This window comes from Artibeus jamaicensis, unplaced genomic scaffold, assembly GCF_021234435.1.
Source record: "Artibeus jamaicensis isolate MK-2021 breed Jamaican fruit bat unplaced genomic scaffold, CSHL_Jam_final contig_466, whole genome shotgun sequence".
NCBI lineage: Eukaryota > Metazoa > Chordata > Mammalia > Chiroptera > Phyllostomidae > Artibeus > Artibeus jamaicensis.
Window position 1 is genome coordinate 18,577,364 of NW_026521844.1, and position 18,788 is coordinate 18,596,151.

The window sequence follows — 18,788 nt, forward strand, 5'->3', positions numbered from 1 at the left end:
CTCAAATTTTTTTTCTAGGATCAGCAGGAAAGTCAAGGCTAAATCATCAGTGGTATCTCCCTCACCTGGGAAAACGTGCTATGTGTTGTATTCCAATTGGGACCCAGTTTATTTCTCTGCAAAGTAGTAAACTAAATAGCATCTCCAATCTCCCAAGATAATATTTGAAAAATAGATTATATTTGTTAACATTTTTCCAAAATGTTAGCTAATATATGTTTTTCTCATCAACTGACAAAAACCTATCCTGGAAGTTTTGCCAGAAATAGAGTTTAAGCCCTTTCAGGAGTGTTTTTGAGTTATGTCAAACTCAACTTAGAAAATGAAATGAAATGAAATGAAAGGGAAGGGAAGGGAAGGAGGGAGGGAGAGGGAAGGGGAAGGAGGGGAGAGGAGAGGAAAGGAAAGGAAAGGAAAGGAAAGGAAAGGAAAGGAAAGGGGAGGAAAGGAAAGGGGAGGAAAGGAAAGGGGAGGAAAGGAAAGGGGAGGGAAAAGGGAAAAAAGTCAGGGAGGGTTACTAATACCTGAGAAACCATGAAATTAGTATCTAGGACATTCCTTGAATGGAGGGGAACGATGCATTTTCATTAAGTTTTGGGGTATATGAAGCTGCTCTATCTCAGCTTCCATGAGCTCCCCAAGGTCCTGAACTCAGCTCCTTGTTCAAATGCCTCTTTGTCCCAGTTTGCAACCCACTTATACCCGGAGGCCCCACCTAGATGAAAGGAATCTTGGCTGCTGCTCTGTGCCCTCAGTTGCCTCAGTTTCCTCATCTCTAAAATAAGAATAACAATGTCAGCCTGACAGTGACCAGAGAGGAGAGAGGACATAATTTCAGGGGAATTTCAGGGCAAAGAGGGTAGAGTTTACAGGAACAAATATAAAGAACACATGGACAGAAACTAGGGGGAGTAGAAATGGGGGGGAGGTGGGGAGGGATGAGTGGGTGGGCTGGGATGGGAGTAAAAGAGAACTGTACTTGAAGAACAGTTAAAATAAAAAATTAAAATAAGAATAGCAATAGAACATACTTCATTAAATTGGTATAAGAATTAAGAGTTACTATATGAAAAGCCTTTAGAATAGTGTCTAGCACATGGTATATTCAATAAGTATTAGCCTTTATTGTTATTTTTTTCATTAATAAAACAGAGTATTTTCATATGATTAGGACCTTAGAGACAGCCAGTCCAATTTTTCTGTCCATTTTATAGACAATAACACTGCAGCCCAAGCAGAAGATTACACAATGCCTATACTTTCTTCCCAGGTTCAGAGGCCAAGTGAGACACTAGCAGAGAGAACACCACCTTGGTAGCCCAGTGGTCCTGCTTTCCACTTCCAGTTCTTTCGCTCACTAACTGTATGACTTTGGGCTCATCTCTTCCCACCTCGAATTGTTTCTAGGTCCTCACTTGTAAAATAAGTATAACATGGCCTACCTTCATGGATTGTTGTGAAAACTGAAAAATATTGACTGAAAAAGTTAATGACTGGCTAATGGGGTTAGCATTCAATGGCTGGGCATTCAAGAGCTGGGAACTGTCACAGCTGCAAACATGACTTGGCAGGGCTGCCGCAGACTGGGTGCTCAGGTTCTGGACCCTTGACTGCCAGCTGGCTGAGTACTGCATGGCCCACCTTTACTTAAAGTTAACAGCCTAACAAAAGACAGGAATCTGCTCATACTCCTTTCTATCAATTTTCCTCAATAACTATCTGTCATCCCTAGATATTATCAGCTATCAAAAATAACGTGTGCCTGGTGATGGATAAAATTCTGTAAGTTCTTTTTGTTCTGAGACAGAGAGAGATCCACACTTCATTGCTGGCCCAGAGCTTTTATAACTAGCTGAGTTGAGGGTAAGTAGTTTTACCTAACTCTGCTGTGTGAGCCCCAACTTGCCATGTCTGCTGGGGAAATGGTGACTAGAAACAACTTAGAGCTGATGCAAGATGTTCGAAGTACTATGTGCAGCAGTGACTTTGCAAATCTGACACCTTTTTTGAGGTAGAAATAGATAAAGAAAGGTTCAGGGAAGGATGGAATTGAACCATGCAGTTTGGTTTCCTTTTGGGGAGAGAATGATGAATTATGAATAAATTCTAACTCTAGACAAGAACTCATGGGCCCTGGCTGGCATGGCTCAGTAGATTGAGTGCAGGCCTGCAAACCAAAGGGTCACTGGTTCGATTCCCAATCAGGACACGTGCCTGGGTTGCAGGCCAGGTCCCCAGCAAGGGACACACTAGAGGCAACCATGTACTGATTTTTCTCTCCCTTTCTTTCTCCTTTCTTTCCCCTCTCTCTAAAAGTAAATAATTAAATTAAAAAAAAAAAGAATGCATGGCACTCCTAGTCTATCAGAAAACAGATCTGTGGGACTTGAATGTCTGTGAAAAGATTATAGATGTCCCCCAGTGGGGTTGGGATTCCTGCCCGACTTTGAGAAACAACTCCCTCTTGAAGTCTTACAATGCTCATTTACTAATGAAACACCCTGAGATGTTCTGTATATAAGAAACCTGCACAACACAGCTTTATCTGTCCTTTCTTGAATGACTGGCGCAGTATTTCCATCACTATTATGTAGAGTAGTGGCTACCAGGGAACACTATTTGGGAAACTACAAGTTTCGAAATCAGATCTTAATTTTATTGTGAGTCTCTGCTTCAACCACTTCAGACAAAGGATAAACAGCTGACTGGAAAGGAACCACATTTTGCTGTCTTGTATCCCATTTCATTTAGAGGAACAGAACATCTGCCGATCCACATGTCTCAGAGAGCAGAATGCAGCCCATTGTCTTCAGCTCCTTATCATTAACCAGCAATGGAACTATCTGGGAACCGGCAAAAGTAAATAAAATAAAATGAAAGCAAATCACATAAGATTCATCCAAGGGCTGGCTTTGGAGCAGCCAGTGGGCTGCCATTGTCTTCCATGGGTCATGATTTCTTGACAATGTTCACATCATCACTGGACTGTGGACTCATGAAACAATTTGAGAATGGAAACTGTGGGCCCAAACAAAGCAATGAAGTTCATGTTAACATATAAATGTTTTTAATGATAAGGATAATTATAATTGATTGAAGCCTGGCACTCTCTTAATATGTAAAATGGGATATACAAAAGAAGTAAAAATGCTGCTGAATCTCCTTGTTACCATACTGTGATGTTCATTATCATTTGTCTCCAAAGTTCACAAAAACTAGTCACCTTTTTTTCTTCCCACATTTTCATCTGCTGCTTTCACATAAACACCCACCAAATGCATTCTCTTTTGTCTTTAATTCCTTTTCTTCTTACTTCTCTCTGTGGCCTTTTTGGAAAAATAAAATTTTAAATGAGACAAGCGCATTGAACTATTACAGGATTCCTATAGGAATATCTGTTTGAAGCAGGAAAAAAATAAAAATTAACCCTAGCATTTGGTAGTAACCTATCAAAAAGAAATTGAATGAAAACTAGTTTAAAAATTATTAGGCTGTTATTATCTCTTTAGTCTTGACCTTTTTGTAAGACATAAATAAATACCATCCAAATCTGACAAAAGTAAACTGCAAAATTCCCACAGCAGCAATCTGACAGAAATATCATTTTTATTTGATGTCAAAAAGTGGCATTTCTTAGCTGTTTAATAAAATAGGAATTATTAAGGAAAGTAAATGTTGAATTGCACCATAAGAGTCTAAGCCAGATGGCACGATCTCTGAGCTAATTTGCATGACAGCTGCTTTACCATTTAGATGGAAACACCTATACCTAGACAGTTTCTTTAATGTAGTTAAATTTAATTTGCTTTGACATGTATTTTTAGAGTAAAAATATATACTGTATATCAATGGTGATATTACATATTAATATTTTATATTAATTATTCATTCAATGTCTTTTTCTATTGTCTCTTCCCAGGAGGCAAATAACTTGAATAAAAGCACAACAAAAACAGAGAGTGCGTGGCTCTTCAGAATGTGGTACACCTTCGACCATAAGTATCCTTTGAGAGCGATGGTCCCCCAGGTCCCGCAGCAGGGCAAAGATTTGCTTCGACCTCTTACTCACTGAGATTTGCACTCCAGTTCTTCCAGAAATGCAGAAAGGTAAAGTGGATTCACAACCAAACTTATCAAAAACAATAATGTAAAAAATTGAAAAGTTGTGTAGTCCGTATTTAGGTGTTACAAGAGGCTACACTAAAATCTCTCAGGGTCAAGTGAACTTGGTGTTTTCATGGCTGTCTAGTATTTCTGAATGTCAGATGGCAAAACCTAGAGTCCTGAAGGACCAATCTATTTTATTAGTTGATATTTTACTGTTACTGCTTTGTCAAGATCTTGCTTCTGGTCCAGGAGGACAACACAAAGCTCCTTCACCTTCTCCCAGGAACCCTTCTGTGTGCTTTCGTCAATGCTGTAAATAATGAAGGAGTGGGGAGGGGAATGAATGGGCTGGGGAGAACAATGCTTCTGGTCATTATAAAATAACACTATTTGGTGTTCCAGGCAGACTTCAGTAAGCTATTCCTGGTGAAAGGCAATTTTAAAATTCCAGCAGTCAGCGTAAACACAGTGGCTCAGACACACCTTGCCATGTGTTGGTTTTCCAGGCAGACCTGTGTAAGTTTTTCACAGTGAAGAACAATTTTTAAATTCCAGAAATCAGTGTAAACACAGTGGCTCAGACAGACCTTGCCTTGTGACTCACAGGGCAGAAAAGTCAGGGCAAAGTCAGGCCAGAAGGGCTTGGCCATTGTGAGCTGCAGTAAGCAGTCCAGCTCTAATCCCAAGCAAAAGAATCACAGAAGAAAGGAAAGGACTGCACTGAAAATTGAATGTGTCGGGTCTTTGTAGTTAGTTTTCCATAGTCACAAATCCCTCTTCTTTCAGGGAGGAAATATCAGTCACTAGGTGATTTTAGAGGTTCTCAACAATGATTAAAGCCACAACAGATCAGTGGGAGAGGAAGAAGAATTAAAAACTGAGAAATGAAATTCAAAAAATAACATGAAAAAGAGGTAAAAATGGAAAGGGGACAGAAGGCAAGAGAAATACAGGAAATTCACAGTAGAAAGGAAAGAAAGCAAATTAAAGGAATGACTGTGTACACAAAAAATAAGTAAGAAGATGAAGATGGCAGAAGCAAAAGTAAAACAAGATGAGAGTTAGAAAGCAATTCTGAAAAAAGTAGAGCATTTCAGGAATTACAAAATGGAGAGTGGAGAGTGGAGGTTTTTTGAGGCCGCAGTTTTCTTTTTCCACAGCTCTGTTACCTATGGTCAGATATCTTGCCTCGCTTGATCTTGCACTTTTATGGACAGTGTAGGTTGCTACCACCTTAAAAGCAGTTTCTCTTGGCCATTAACCATCTTTTGGAGGTTCTGGTATCTTGTTAACTACCCAAAGCTTCCTGGGAGAAGCTGGTTCTTACCAAGTCAGGCTGGTTAATGTTCCTGGTTGATTTCTCTTCTGAAAACACAATTTCCCCTGCCATTCCTTAAAGCATCTGATAACCAAATCTGTACAAAGTAAAAAAAAAAAAAAAAAGTTAACTAAAGAGTATGCATAAAGGCTGCTTGGTTAGAACAAGATGTATAGTAAGAAAATGATAAATTGGAAATGAGACCAAAGGTGTGTTTGTTCAAATTCTGGCAACGCTGCTAGGAAGGCTGTACGATGAAGAAAAGGAATAAAGGGAAAAAGCAAGTTTAAAACAAAAAAATGACGTGGTAATCCAGCCAGACTTAAGGCATAGAGTAGTGGCTCTAAATTCAGATGATGTAAAGTTTTTACCTCACTTTTCAGCAGGGTTTATCTGTCCACATCACAATGGACAGATTAGCAACAAATAAAAGCAGATTTATACTCTCAGTGATACCCTTTCTCATGGTAACTTGTCCTCCTGTGCATTCATCCCTGAAATTGCAGTGCTATCGTCACTACACAAACATATTTTCACTTAGACAACAAAGTTTTAATATCCTAGTTATGCTTGCAATTCATACCCAGAGAGTAGCAAACAAACCAGTTTCCACTCTGTGACTTCTTGATATATCCGTAATTTTAGAGGCATATCATCCACCAGGCATTGAGTTTATACTATTGTCCCCGTAGAACCCAGGTAATGTGCCCCGTGAACCTCGGTAGCCCCTGCTGGCCTCCACCAGTTGGGGGATGATGCTCCCACCCCAGGGTCAGGTTGCCTGGTCAGGCCAAAAAGAAATTGTTGTCAGGCAGAAAGAAATTGATTATGCAGTTTGGAGCTGCTCAAGTTTCATTTCAGTAAAATTGCATCATGCAAATGAGACATCATAAAGAATTGCTGACAGAAAAATAAGAATAAATAAGCTTTCATATTCACCTGTGTCAGTCAGGGCTCTCTAGAGAAACAAAAACAGAGTTGGCAGGAGCTCTATATATGTAAATGCATGCATGCATATATGCATACAAACACCTACATATGTATACACATATGTATAGAACATGCGTGCATGCATATGCACATACAAAAGAAGGGTTTTTTCAAGGAATTGGCTTACATGATTGTGGAGGTGGGACAGTGCAAAACCTGCAGGGTGCACCAGCAGTCTGGAATCTGTCAGTCAGGAGCCAGTGCCGCAGGCTTGAGGCAGGACTTCTTCCTTGGGGGAACCTCAGGTTTGCTCTTAAGGCCTCCCAACAAGTTGACCCATAAAACTAACAATCACAGTTTCAATTCACACTTGATTTATGCCCAATATTTAAATGCAAGAATAGAAAAAAGACTGTCTAAATTCACCATCATTATCAAGAAAAGAAGCTACCTTTTCTCACATAATTTTGCTTGCTTTTTTTAACTTTTTCATAGCATAATTAAAACACATATACATTTCCATAAAAAATTTTCAAAGCTACAGGAGAACAAAAAAAACTAGTGAAAATGAACATTTGATGAAGACGAACAATGGACAACCAACCACTGTGTTGGGTGTTGTATTATTTCACTTCACCTGCGCTCCTCTGCAGAGACTATAGTGTCTACACTTTCTACATAAACAGACTGCTGGTGTTGTTGGCTTCTGCTCAGACAACCCAGGCTCCCCCAATCGAAAGCTCTGTGGGAAGCCTGTGGTGCCAAAATTGATGATTAATTAAGATTTCATTATGAGTCATTCAGCAGTAATTCTGAGTCATGCAGTGCAATGGAGAAACTGAGAAGGAGGAGACGAGAAAGGGAATGGCTCCTGAGGACCAATGGTTTGCTGCTGGGTACATTACTTCGCTTAGTTCTTATCACCACTCTTCTGGTTTTATTAAATTCTTACAAGCATGCTGTTTGAGGCGAAAGAAACAAATTGTCAGGAAACGTAACTTTCTTTAGATTCCATAGCCAGTGTCAATTCCATGATTCAAGCTCAGATCTGCCTCACGCTAAAGTCCATTTAATATACTTCAGTGAACTCTATCTTGACAGCTCTATGTCCATGATACCCATAGCCACATGTAAAACCCCATCCCTACATGCTCATAAAGTCGTTGTTACATCAGTGAATAATCGAGGCAGCTCACATTGTGTAGTGTAGAGCTTGTATCTCCAACAGGTATTGAAGATATATCAGGTGATAAGGTTAGGGTCATTGTTGGTCACCCCAAGAACATCACCATAAAGCAGTCCCAAGTGTCTGAGTCAGGTCCTTGACTTTTTAGGGGCGGAAAGCCAAATATGCCAAAGACTCCTAACTGGTTTAGTTTCATAGAGATAGACGTACTCTAGCCAAGCCTGAAGGAGGCGCAAGTATAAAACAACACCAAATCCCTAAATCATTATATATATTCCCACGGGGAGAAATATTCTTTCCCAGTCATGAGAAGGTTCAAATTTCAATGTGAACCCTAGTGTCCTTCCAGACCCCTCTCCTGCTCCTGCTCCTTGGCCTTCCTGAGATGTACCAAGCACATTCCTGCTTCCAAACCTTTGCACTGGCTCTTCATTCTGGGGAGGTTCTGCCCTCAGACACTCTCATACCCCCTCCTATATCTCTTCCATTCAACTTGCCATTGAGAGATTCCTGGCTCCACATTTAAATTAGCAGTCTGGACCCTGACTGGGTAGCTCAACTAACGCATTGTCCTGACACAATCGAGGTTTCGGGTTTTGATCCCCAGTCAGAGTACATACAAGAATCAACCAATGAATGCAGAAATAAGTGTAACAACAAATCAATCTCTCTCTCTCTTTCTCTCTCTCTCAAATCAATAAATAAAGTTATTAAAAACTATTTAAATTAGCAATCCCAACAGGACCATTCTTTCTTTCACCCCATCCCTGCTTCATTTTTCACTTTAGTAACACTTATCACCATCTGACCAGGATAAATTCTTTCTGGAAATAGGAGTTTGGATCCATTTTCATCCATTGGTGTGTCCTCAAGGCATAGAATAGTGCTTGGCACATAGTGAACACAATAAATATTTGTCAAATGAACAAAGGAATGAAAGAAAGAAACAAACAAATAAGCAATATTTGCTATCTAGGGCACCTTCGTTCTGGATGTTAATGTAGCTGGAAAATCCAATTAGTTATCTGAAGGTTGCTGAGTCTAAAAGCAGAGCAGGGCATACTAGATATAATCCTAGTGTGTTTACCCAGGCTGCTCTTTGTCATTCAGACAGCATACAACATGTAGATATCCAACCTCCCCAGCCTCAGTGTCCCTCTTCCTAGGCAGGGACAGCCACATCACTGAGCTCCAATGGTTGGTCCATCCTCCTTTAGGCTTAAGTAGTGTACCTGATTTGGTATATTCAAAATCAGGCTTAAAAGCCACTCTCTGCCTGAGTAATTTTGGAATGTGTCTTCTCTCATCTATCATGTATTCACTTTATTAATATGAAAACTGAAAATTTTAGAGCTGCCTGCCATCCTCACTAATAGTCTTTTATAATAAGAAGGTTAGGAGTAGAAATTGATGCCCTTGTATTCAGATCTTAAGTCATTAGACAAAATGACTTGCTCAGACTCACAGTGTTATTACATAGCTGGTGTGGGAATCTTATGTTGCCTTATTCACAGTGACTAATGACCCTGCTGGTCTGTTTCCTACAGTCTCTGCCATTCTCTCAGTTATCATCTCTCCCTTTAAGCACATGTATGTGTTCATCTTACAAATGTGAATGACATCAGATAAGATGACCTTTTCCAAGAAAAAAAAGGCAGCCTAAAATAATGCTTAGCACTTCCTGTATGCTGATATCAACCAAAAATAAGGAATTATCACGTGGTTGCCAACATTTTACATAAGTGTGAATAAAGTGCAAAGATAACAATGGATTGGCAAGTTGACACAGTAACAGAATTACATAAAGCCACGTGGAGGGACACTTCCTTCCCATCACAGGTTTGGAATGAAGAGCACACAGCGGTATTACCAGCAGAACAAAAGGCTCATACATTATGTGCGGATGAGTTTTCTATTCAAGAGTTTGGCGAGAAAAGTGGCGGATACCAGACCCTCTCCTGTACCAAAGTGTGACAGGCTGGGGCTGCATTCCAGGAAAAGTAAACATAAGCATCAGGATAATTTAAAATGATACTTGGGCCCAAGGATTTAATGAATTGAAATGTAATGGCACTTCAGCCTTAAAAAGGAGAGTGGGAGTGGGGAGACTTCCCCTCCTAAAACTCAGCAGAATTCATTATATCCTACACAGTCACACTTATTTTAAATCATAGGTATGAATATTATGAGCAATAATTTCCATTTTAAATAATGATCACTGCCTTGCAGTTGTTTCTTATTCTGACTAGCTGAGGCATTCATGAATTATTTATTGGGGTAAAACCATGGCCTTGTGAATGACTTGAGTTTACTTCACAAAAAACTCTTCAGAGGAACGAGGAATGTTAGGTCTGTGATCTTGGTTTTATAAATGAGGCAGGTGAGCCCAAAGGAGGGAAAAGGTACATCCAAGGTCACTGATGGCCTGGGAGCCAGCATTCATAATCAACAAAGGGCAGTTGGTGTCTAACCTGAATAATCCAAGGTCCCCCAAGGGACCTGGCTCAGTGGTTCATCTGCTGATTGCTGGTAGAATTGCGTGTGATGCTATTGTGAGTGGCATGCAGTTGATAGTTTTATGTGATAGTTCTTCACCATCAGCAACTTTACCAGTCACGGGTGGGCTCTGTTTTACCTTCAGTAGCAGCGGAAAGGATAGCGGAAGATGTAAGTGAAAAAATCCTTTGTGCTATGGGTGCTTTATTGACTGCCTACTATGTGCCAGACAATATACTAGCACTGAAGGCCCAACAGCAAATGGGATAAGCATAGTTGACCCTTGTGAACTCTTGCTTATTTGCTCAGGGTACACAGGACATTGTAAGGGCTGCCCCCTCCCCCTAGGGGAAGCTGTCTGTAGGGAAGAGTCTAGCTTTCATCTACCACACCTGGGTGTTAATCCCGAGGGGATTCAGCTTGACTGTCAGTCACCCTTGTCCATCCTCACAGGGGCTGGTATAGAAAGATCTTGTAAATAGCACCTAATTTAGCACCTAAGTGTAATGAAATTGAAATTCACTAAGAGAAAACACTAGCTTCCAGGATCCTTGTGTTCCTCTGACTTTTTGGTGAGAACCAGTCGGGAAATGTCCACAATACCTGGAAATGTGACCTGTCTTTTATTTAGATCATAACTAGGGTTTTTCCTGATGTCTCCTTCCATATAATGGGAATAATAAATACTGTCCTTTGTTTCAGCCAAATCCATTGGAAAAGTTGGCTGGTTATTAAGATAGCTTTCTACTGATGGATATTGGTTCACTTGCCTCTCAGAGCCCAAACATATTAAAACAGTTAAACAGTCCAGTTTTCTCAAGACCTGATGGCCTAATATGTAGCAGTATTCCATGGCTGGACTACAGCTCTGCTGGAGCTCTGACAAGTGACTACAAGTATGATGCTGTGAATTGTTTTCCAAACTTGTTGGGCCCCTGCTGAGACTGTAAAAAATTGTAGGTCCCAAGTTGATAGCTGAGTTTTCTACAATAATTTTAGGATTCTATAAGGCTTTGCATCCTTAATTTGTTTTGTTTTGCTTTTTTTCCTGCAGTTCTTAATGCTGTCTCATTTCATCTTCACTTTAAGCAAACAATATTAAAATCTGAATTTGTGAAAATAAAAATTTAAAAGATAACTCTCCCTCTTCTAGAATGGGTTCATAAAATAAATTCCTCCAAACCCAATTTTTAACTATATCGGTGGAGCATGTTCTCTTTACAAAGCAGTATATTAGACTCTCCTCATTTGTTTGTTTATTCATTTATCATAATATGTTTATCAAGAGCTACACTGTCCTGGGCAATAGGGATAATATAGCCATAGATAAATTCTCACAAAGCTTACCTTCCAATCCAGTTCTGTTCTTAAAGTTCAGATTTATAGATGTTTTTTTCAGGACCATGACTGGCATAAAGAAAGGTGCACTTAGCCCTGGCCAGGTGGCTCAGCTGCTTGGACTGTCATCCTAGACACCAAAAGGCTGAGGGTTCTACTCCCAGTCAGGTCACATACCTACGTTGCGTATGTGATCCTTTTGGGGTGCATACGGGGGGCAAATGGTTGATGTTTCTCTCTCACATCAGTATTTTCATTTCTCTCTGCCTTTCTCTCTCTCTAAAATTCAATAAACATATCCTTGGGTGATCTTTTTAAAACAAAGATGAACTTAGACATTTTATTTTTGATTTTGATCAAATAGAAAAAAGTCCAGTTCTATGGTCAGGATTCAATGGTTTGCTTTTGTAGCCTATCCACTAACTGGCTGTGTATTTTTAGCAAAGTTATTTACCCTTTGTCTCAGAAAGTGAGACTTTCTCTGAGACTGTGCCTCAGTCTCTTAGCTGCACAATGGGAATAATAGAAGTCCCTCCCTCACAGGTTAACACAAAGTGCTTAAAACAGTGGTCAATAATGTTAGCTTCATTGTTATCATTACTATCCGAAGATGTCTAATCTCTTAAAGGGAAGCATCATTTAATGAGTTTAGTATTCATTGTCATTTATTATCTCCAAGTGACCAAAACAGCCATTATTTTGTGCACTTATAATAATTTCTAGCTATACCAGCCATATCTTAATACCATAGCAAAATCTTCTGTCTTCATTTAAAATTTTCTTTGAAAAAGGTTCTACTTAAGACTATAAAATCAGATATAAATCTTCTTATCTGATCTTGAGTAAAGGGATGTAGCTGGGTGGTAAGTAGATTTTGTGTTCTCTACTACGCACATTCCATTGTTTTATTTATGATGTTTCTAAGTTATAGTCCATCATCCCCTAGTTATTTTTTTTCTTAAATTACACCACAGATAGCACTTTGGACTTAACAGAGAAATGCAGCAATTTTTCTGTTCCACAATGGAAACAGTACAAGCCTTTGATGATAATTACTCCCCTTGTACTTTCTTGTGATAAAGGAAGTCTTTCAATTGCTCCTTTCAGGTGAACCTGAGTGTTTTGTCATTAGCAGTGTGATGTTATATTTGAAGATTTCTGGGTTAGTAATGAATCATTTTTATGAAGAAAAAAAAGAAGAAAAATGCTAAGACTAATGAAAATATAGGCATTACCTCAGTGTTGCCAGTTTTAAATTTGGGGTTTTTGTTTGTTTACTAGATTACTGATTGATTATGAAAGGACATAATTCGGAGACAGCCAGATGGAGGAGATGCATGGGGCCAGGTGTGTGGAAAAGGGGGTGGGGCCCCATGTCCTCTCCAGGTACGCAGCAATCTGCCCACCTCCACTAGTTCGCCACCCTGGAAGTTCTCCTAACACCATTCTTTTTTACTGAATTTATTACAGTGAAACTGTTTCATAAAATTATATCAGTTTCAGGGGTACAGATCTACAATACAGTATCTGTATGTTGTATATGCAATCAAGTCTCCTTCCATCACCACTTAGTTCCCTTGGAGAAAAAAGCTTTGTTTTGTTTCTTTAATATTCTTTAATTGCTACTTGGTTACTCCTTCTCAACGGCAGGAGCCAAGTCATTTACAGGCTGCCAACAAATTCATGAGCTACCAGAGACACCTTGTCCGCACGTCTCGGCCTCACGCATCATCACCTGACGGGAGATGAGGCAGGGTCTGTCTCATGGACCCCAGTTTCTAGCCCTCATCTGCTCGCGAAGCTGCCGTACTCACAGCACAATACACGTGCGCAGACATGGGCCTGACCTAATAAAAGTTCACTTCGTGAGGCAGATGGTGATGACATAAGGTCGAGTTACGTCAAACCAGCTCATACATAAAAGTGAGAAGGGAGGTAAGCGCTCTGGTCATTAGTAAAGCAGGACATGTTAGAGACCCACAAACCGTTCTTCTAGTCCTGGGGGAAAGGGTCGGGGGAGGAATAGGGGTCTCCTGGCATGAAATTAAACAATGGAAAGGGGGGCTGACCATTCTGAGCAGAGGGAGTAACCTGGAGGAAAGTCCCGTAACAAGGATGCACGAAGAGCTGAAGAGGCCGGAACAAATGACCTGCAAGGCCCCGACCTGGAGGGGCTAAGGGATAGGGTGGCTGTCTGGAGGGCAGTACTGTCAGCCTTCAAGCCAAGAAGGAAACTTTTATTCCCCACACCTGTGAAGTCAGAGCTCCCGTCCATTGGCATTCATTGATTCCCCACACCTGGTGTAACTAGACTTCTCTTTCATTGGCATGAATGTTGTGTTTTCGTTTGGTGACTCCAATGACTAAAGGCAGAGCAATGCCTCAGAGGCTAAAGAGCCTTTTCAGTTTCCCCTCTGTCACAGATCTGATTCATCTGTATGACAGTCATTCGTGAGGTACCGACACATTTAATGCTCCCAGAATTGGACTTAATTTTAATGTCTCTTCCTCTGGAAAAAAGATAAGTATTTTGTTTAAAGTTTCTTCAATGATTTTAACAGAATATAGTTTTAGTACTTCTCCCCTACTCCCCCCCCAAAAAAATATAAGTATGTCTTCCAGCTTCTTCTGAAGCCACAGAGAGGCGGTTGCCCTCAACATGCCAACATCCTAATGAGGTAGACACAACAGCCACCAACACACTAAGAACTCTATTAAAGTTATGAGCAAAAGGGCTGCGGTAGCCAGAGTGGGGTATAACCCACTAACCGGCTTTGGAGAATTGAGGAAGCCGCACAGCAGGAACTTTGGAAAAGGGGACCAAAAAGGAAGAATCTGCCAGGAGCTGGGCTGAGGATGTGAAGGGCTTTCTGGCACAGGAGACAGCACAGGTAGAGGCACGATCAGGGTGTGAGGTGTTTGGGAAGGAGAGTCCAAGGTGACGGACGGGTGGAGAGTGAACCTGGAGAGGTGCCATGGGACTGAGTGGGCGGCAGGAGGCCACACGGCACATTCAGCACAGAGTCCCGCAGTCCAGTCAGTTATAATGAAGAGAACGCATGACCGCATGGACGGTGCTGTCACAGGGAGAGAGATAAAATCTAAAATCATTCTGGACAGTAGCTCCCGAAAATACCTGCCAGTTTCCTATGGATACAAATGAGGCCACGGATGTTTTCATTCTTTCTTCAAAGAAATTTTGGACCATTCGATATGTGTTTCAAAATATAAATGTGTCATTTCATTAACACACCGATCCTTAATACCCAGTAACAAAAATAACCCAGTGCTGTGATTGTTAGGATCTACCAGTATGTTTTCCAGTTAAAAAGCCAACTCAGTCTCTCAACTCAGCTGTAATATTTCAGTTATCTATTCACGGTTGGAAATGGGATAATTTCTACCAGAGGTTTTAACTAATCTAACAGAAAACATTAAATTCAAATTTGCATTTAAAGAAAAGGCTGTTTTTTCCCTTATCTGATAAATGCCACCAGCCCTGAGGCCCCGCTCGACCTTCTGGGACAGGCTTGCCAGGGAAGGGCTGTGGGCTGTTCAACACAGGGAAGCAATTTTCGACCAGTGTTCTGCAAGAATGTTTAAACCATGTAACACCTGGCTACTGAGTTAGGTACGCTGACTTCTTTCCCCTTAGAGTGTGTGTGGGGGGTGGGGGGGATGACAACAGCCAGCACAATAGCCATCCAGTGTGAATGAATCAAAATTATACCAATGGTTTTTATTTTTTGTTGGCAAAAAATAAATGGCAGCAGGATTTGAGTAATGACTTTATGGGTGTTGTGAGATGAGGAATGGTTGAAAATGGTTGATATAGGGTCTAGAAGCCCGGGAAAGATAAGTTTTTTCCAAAGGAAATGCACACATCCTCCAACCACTGCCTTTTACATCCCTTGAAGCCATTTCCTTGAAATTCCTTGAAATCCACCAGTGGATTAGGTTTTACTGACCAGTTTCCTGTAAACTTGGCAAGAGTTGATTTCTGGCTTATGAATACAGGCTCCTAAGAAAAGTCCCCCCAGTCCTTTATCATGTCTTTGATATCTGGAACAGAAAGATGGTAACTGCTTTGTCTCATTCCTCACTAGCCTTTCCCAGAAGCTGCAGACATCTCTTCCCACATCCCTCACTCCACCTAGCACTTGGGTTGCAGGTAGCAAGCCTGTCCCCCCCCCCGCCGCACACACACACACCCCCCGCTTCATGCTGGCAGGCAGAATCCGGGTGCTGGAGGAAGAGAGGGCCCCAGGAATCCCACACCTTAAACAAGTCCAGCAGCACAATCCCACAAGGCTTATCTTTAGCTTGACCATTTATTTTTCCATTTTTTTCCTTTTTTTTAGTCTAAAGTCCTCAAGTCTTCCCTGAAATGAAATGTTCAGAAGATGAACAATTTGCTCATTGGTAATTGTACAAGTACTTTGCAAACATCAAGTGTGTCATAAAGTTGAAATAATACTAAATCCAGTGACAGATTTACAAGTCTCAGACTCACTATACAGATAGAAACAAAGAATTGTATTATATTTTTATTATTTTAAAATTCTGATTTTCTGCTATATTCATGATAAACACACACACATAAGTCTCCTCTCAGTCTACAGATATGTCTTGCTGAGAAATCTTCCTCCCCAGTTCTCTGGCACCCACAAATCCCACTCTTTTCCAGATGACTTACTGGCAAGGAATGCGGCCCAACACAAAATCGTAAATTTACTTAAAACCTTCTTTTCACTCATCAGTTATTGTCAGTACTTGTGTGTTTGATGTGTGTCCCAAGACAACTCTCCTTCTTTTAGTGTGGCCCAGAGACACCAAAAGGTTGGACACCCCTGATTGTGAAACAGAAATACCCCACTACTCCCCTAATCAGCCCATTAAGAATCCTACCATGTCATGATCTCACCTATGTGTGAAATCTAAAAAACGTCAAACTCATAAAAGCAGGAAGGAGAATGGAGGTGGCCAGGGGCTGGGGTGGGAGAAATGGGGAGATGCTGGTCAAAGGGTACAGAGCTTCAGTTGTGCAAGATGAGTAAGTTCTGGAGATCTAAAGAACAGCACAATGACTATAATGAATAATACCATATTGTGTCCATGAAATGTGCTAAGACAGTAGATCTTAAGTGTTCTTATACACAAAAAAATGTTTTAACTCCGTGAGATGATGGATTTGTTAATTAGCTTGATATGGCAATCAACTCACAATGAATAGATACATCAAAACATTACATCATATATCTTAAATATGTACAACTTTTATTCGTCAGTTATTCCTCAGTAAAGTTGGAAAAAAAATAATCCCTATTCTTGACCTTCCAGCAAGTAGAAGCTGGTACTCTCCAGCTGCGGCCCTTCCTTCCTGGCCTCACTGTGAGAATTGTTTGTGTTCCCATTAGGAATGACAGATTAAACCCCTGCTGAACATAGCTCTCTTGCTAGCTCAGTCTTCTGCTACTCTTTGATTTAAACCACAGTTTTCCAAACTGGTGATCAGGACTCGTTAATGGTTCTTAAAATCACTTCAGTGGGTTTGTAACCAATACTTCTTGATAAATGAAAGTAGGACAGAGAAAATATTATAGTACATTGCAGAATTAATATTAAATACTATTTCACGAGTCTTGTTTTAGGTATGTGTATACACTAGTTTTTGATACAAAATGTGTTTCCTAGTGGGAGTCATGATCAAAAAGATGTAAAACCTAGATCTTTATTGGCCTTCAACACTTATCCAGGAATGCTCAGGCCTTTCCCCTTATTGCTTTGAACGCCAGGCAAGCTGATTAAGAGCTGAAAAAGGAGAGAATCATCAGCCCTTACAAATGATTCTGGAAGTGTTCACAGGGTTAGTGGGTTTGAGCTGGACTTTGAGAAAAAAGTAGAATTTCACAAGTAGAAATTGGAGGGAGCCAGAGGGACGGCCAGATGGAAGAGAAAAGAAATGCAGAGCTGTGAAACAGAGTGAATTTGCAGAGCTGCCTCCTAATCCTGCCTCAGCCCCTTGGCAACAGAACCTCAGATTCCAGGCCTGCCCAGAGCCAATATTTTCTAATCTGTAAAATGACCATAATGATGTCTGCCCCATAGTAACCATCATTTCAAGTAGAATAAGGTAAATGAAACCACTTTCAAAACTAGGAAGTACAGAACAAACATGAGGTATGCTTAAGTTTTTCCAGGCAAAGCGAAGGTCCCAAGCACAAGTGAGAATGTGGAACAGTAGTACATGAGCTCGGGATAAAGTGAGATGGCAGCTTGGCACATGCAGGGTCAGCTACTAAGAGAAGGGACTAAAAAGCTGTGTTTAAGAACATCTCTAAAGACTTCGAATACCAGGTGGAGGTATCTGGATTTGATTCTATTACATAATGGGGTATTAGATGATTTTTTGTGGACATGGGAATTTAGAAAGACTGATTAACAGCCTTGATTAGAAAGGAGTCACAAGGGCCTAAATAGAAGTTGTTACAATGAGAATAGAAAGGGGTAGATGCTGGAAAGCTCTGCCCCCCAAATACATAGAATTAGATGGTACATTCATGGGAGTATCCAGGCTGCCCGAAGGAGGGGCCAGGGAGTGACATTCCCAGGATGCAAAGATTGCATCACTCATGACTGTGTTCTACTTCTGCAAGTCACAGAAATGGAAGGCAGAAAGACTAATCTTGTGAGGAAAGATGAGTGGTTGGGTCCCCCAGGGGAAAACATATAGACCTGGTCTGTGTTCTTGTTGAGTCTGTTCATTGGGACAAAACTGTTAGTGAAAACACAGATTGAGGCAGCCACTGTGGAAAGCAGTATAGAAATACCTCAAAAAATTTGAAATGGATCTGCCTTTTGACCCACTGATCCCACTTCTAGGGATATATCTGAAGAAACCCAAAACACTAACCTGAAAGAATATAAACACCCCTGTGTTCATTGCAGTGTTACTTACAATTGTCAAGAGATGGAAGCAGCCCAAGTGCCCATCAGTAGATGAGTGGATAAAACAACTATGAGACATTTACACAATGGAATACTACTCAGCTGTAAAAAAAGAGGGAAATTTTACCCTTTGCAACAGTATGGATGGACCTGGAGAACATTATGCTCAGTGAAATAAGCCAGTCAGAGAAGGACAAATACCAAAGATTTCATGCATATATGGAATCTCACGAACTGAACTAACAAGCAAAACACAGACAGATCCATAGATAGAGAGCAGGATGACAGCTATGGGGCAGGATGTTAGGGGGTGAAGAGGAAAAAAGGAAAAGGACTCATGGACATGGATTACAGTGTGGTGATTGTGGGTGGGGGCATGTAAGGAAGAGAAATGGTAATAAAAAATATGATTAAAAAATAAAAGAAAATGTTTTTAAAAAGCTATTCAACCAGACTAGCATTGCA

The 18,788-nt window shown here is 40.6% G+C and overlaps 1 protein-coding gene and 1 long non-coding RNA gene across 3 annotated transcripts in view; one reads left to right on the plus strand and one right to left on the minus strand.

Moving 5' to 3' along the window:
* Positions 1 to 18,788, plus strand: part of SLC9A9 (solute carrier family 9 member A9) — a 529,357-nt gene that overhangs the window by 432,035 nt on the left and 78,534 nt on the right. The window contains exon 14 of the mRNA XM_037153405.2: positions 3,920 to 3,999. Coding sequence (XP_037009300.1) covers positions 3,920 to 3,999 — 80 coding nt within the window. The remainder of the gene's footprint in view (positions 1 to 3,919; positions 4,000 to 18,788) is intronic.
* Positions 1 to 18,788, minus strand: part of LOC119055238 (uncharacterized) — a 36,714-nt gene that overhangs the window by 1,236 nt on the left and 16,690 nt on the right. For both annotated transcript variants that reach the window (XR_008392043.1, XR_008392044.1), the window contains exon 3: positions 5,435 to 5,522. This is a non-coding gene — a long non-coding RNA (uncharacterized LOC119055238). The remainder of the gene's footprint in view (positions 1 to 5,434; positions 5,523 to 18,788) is intronic.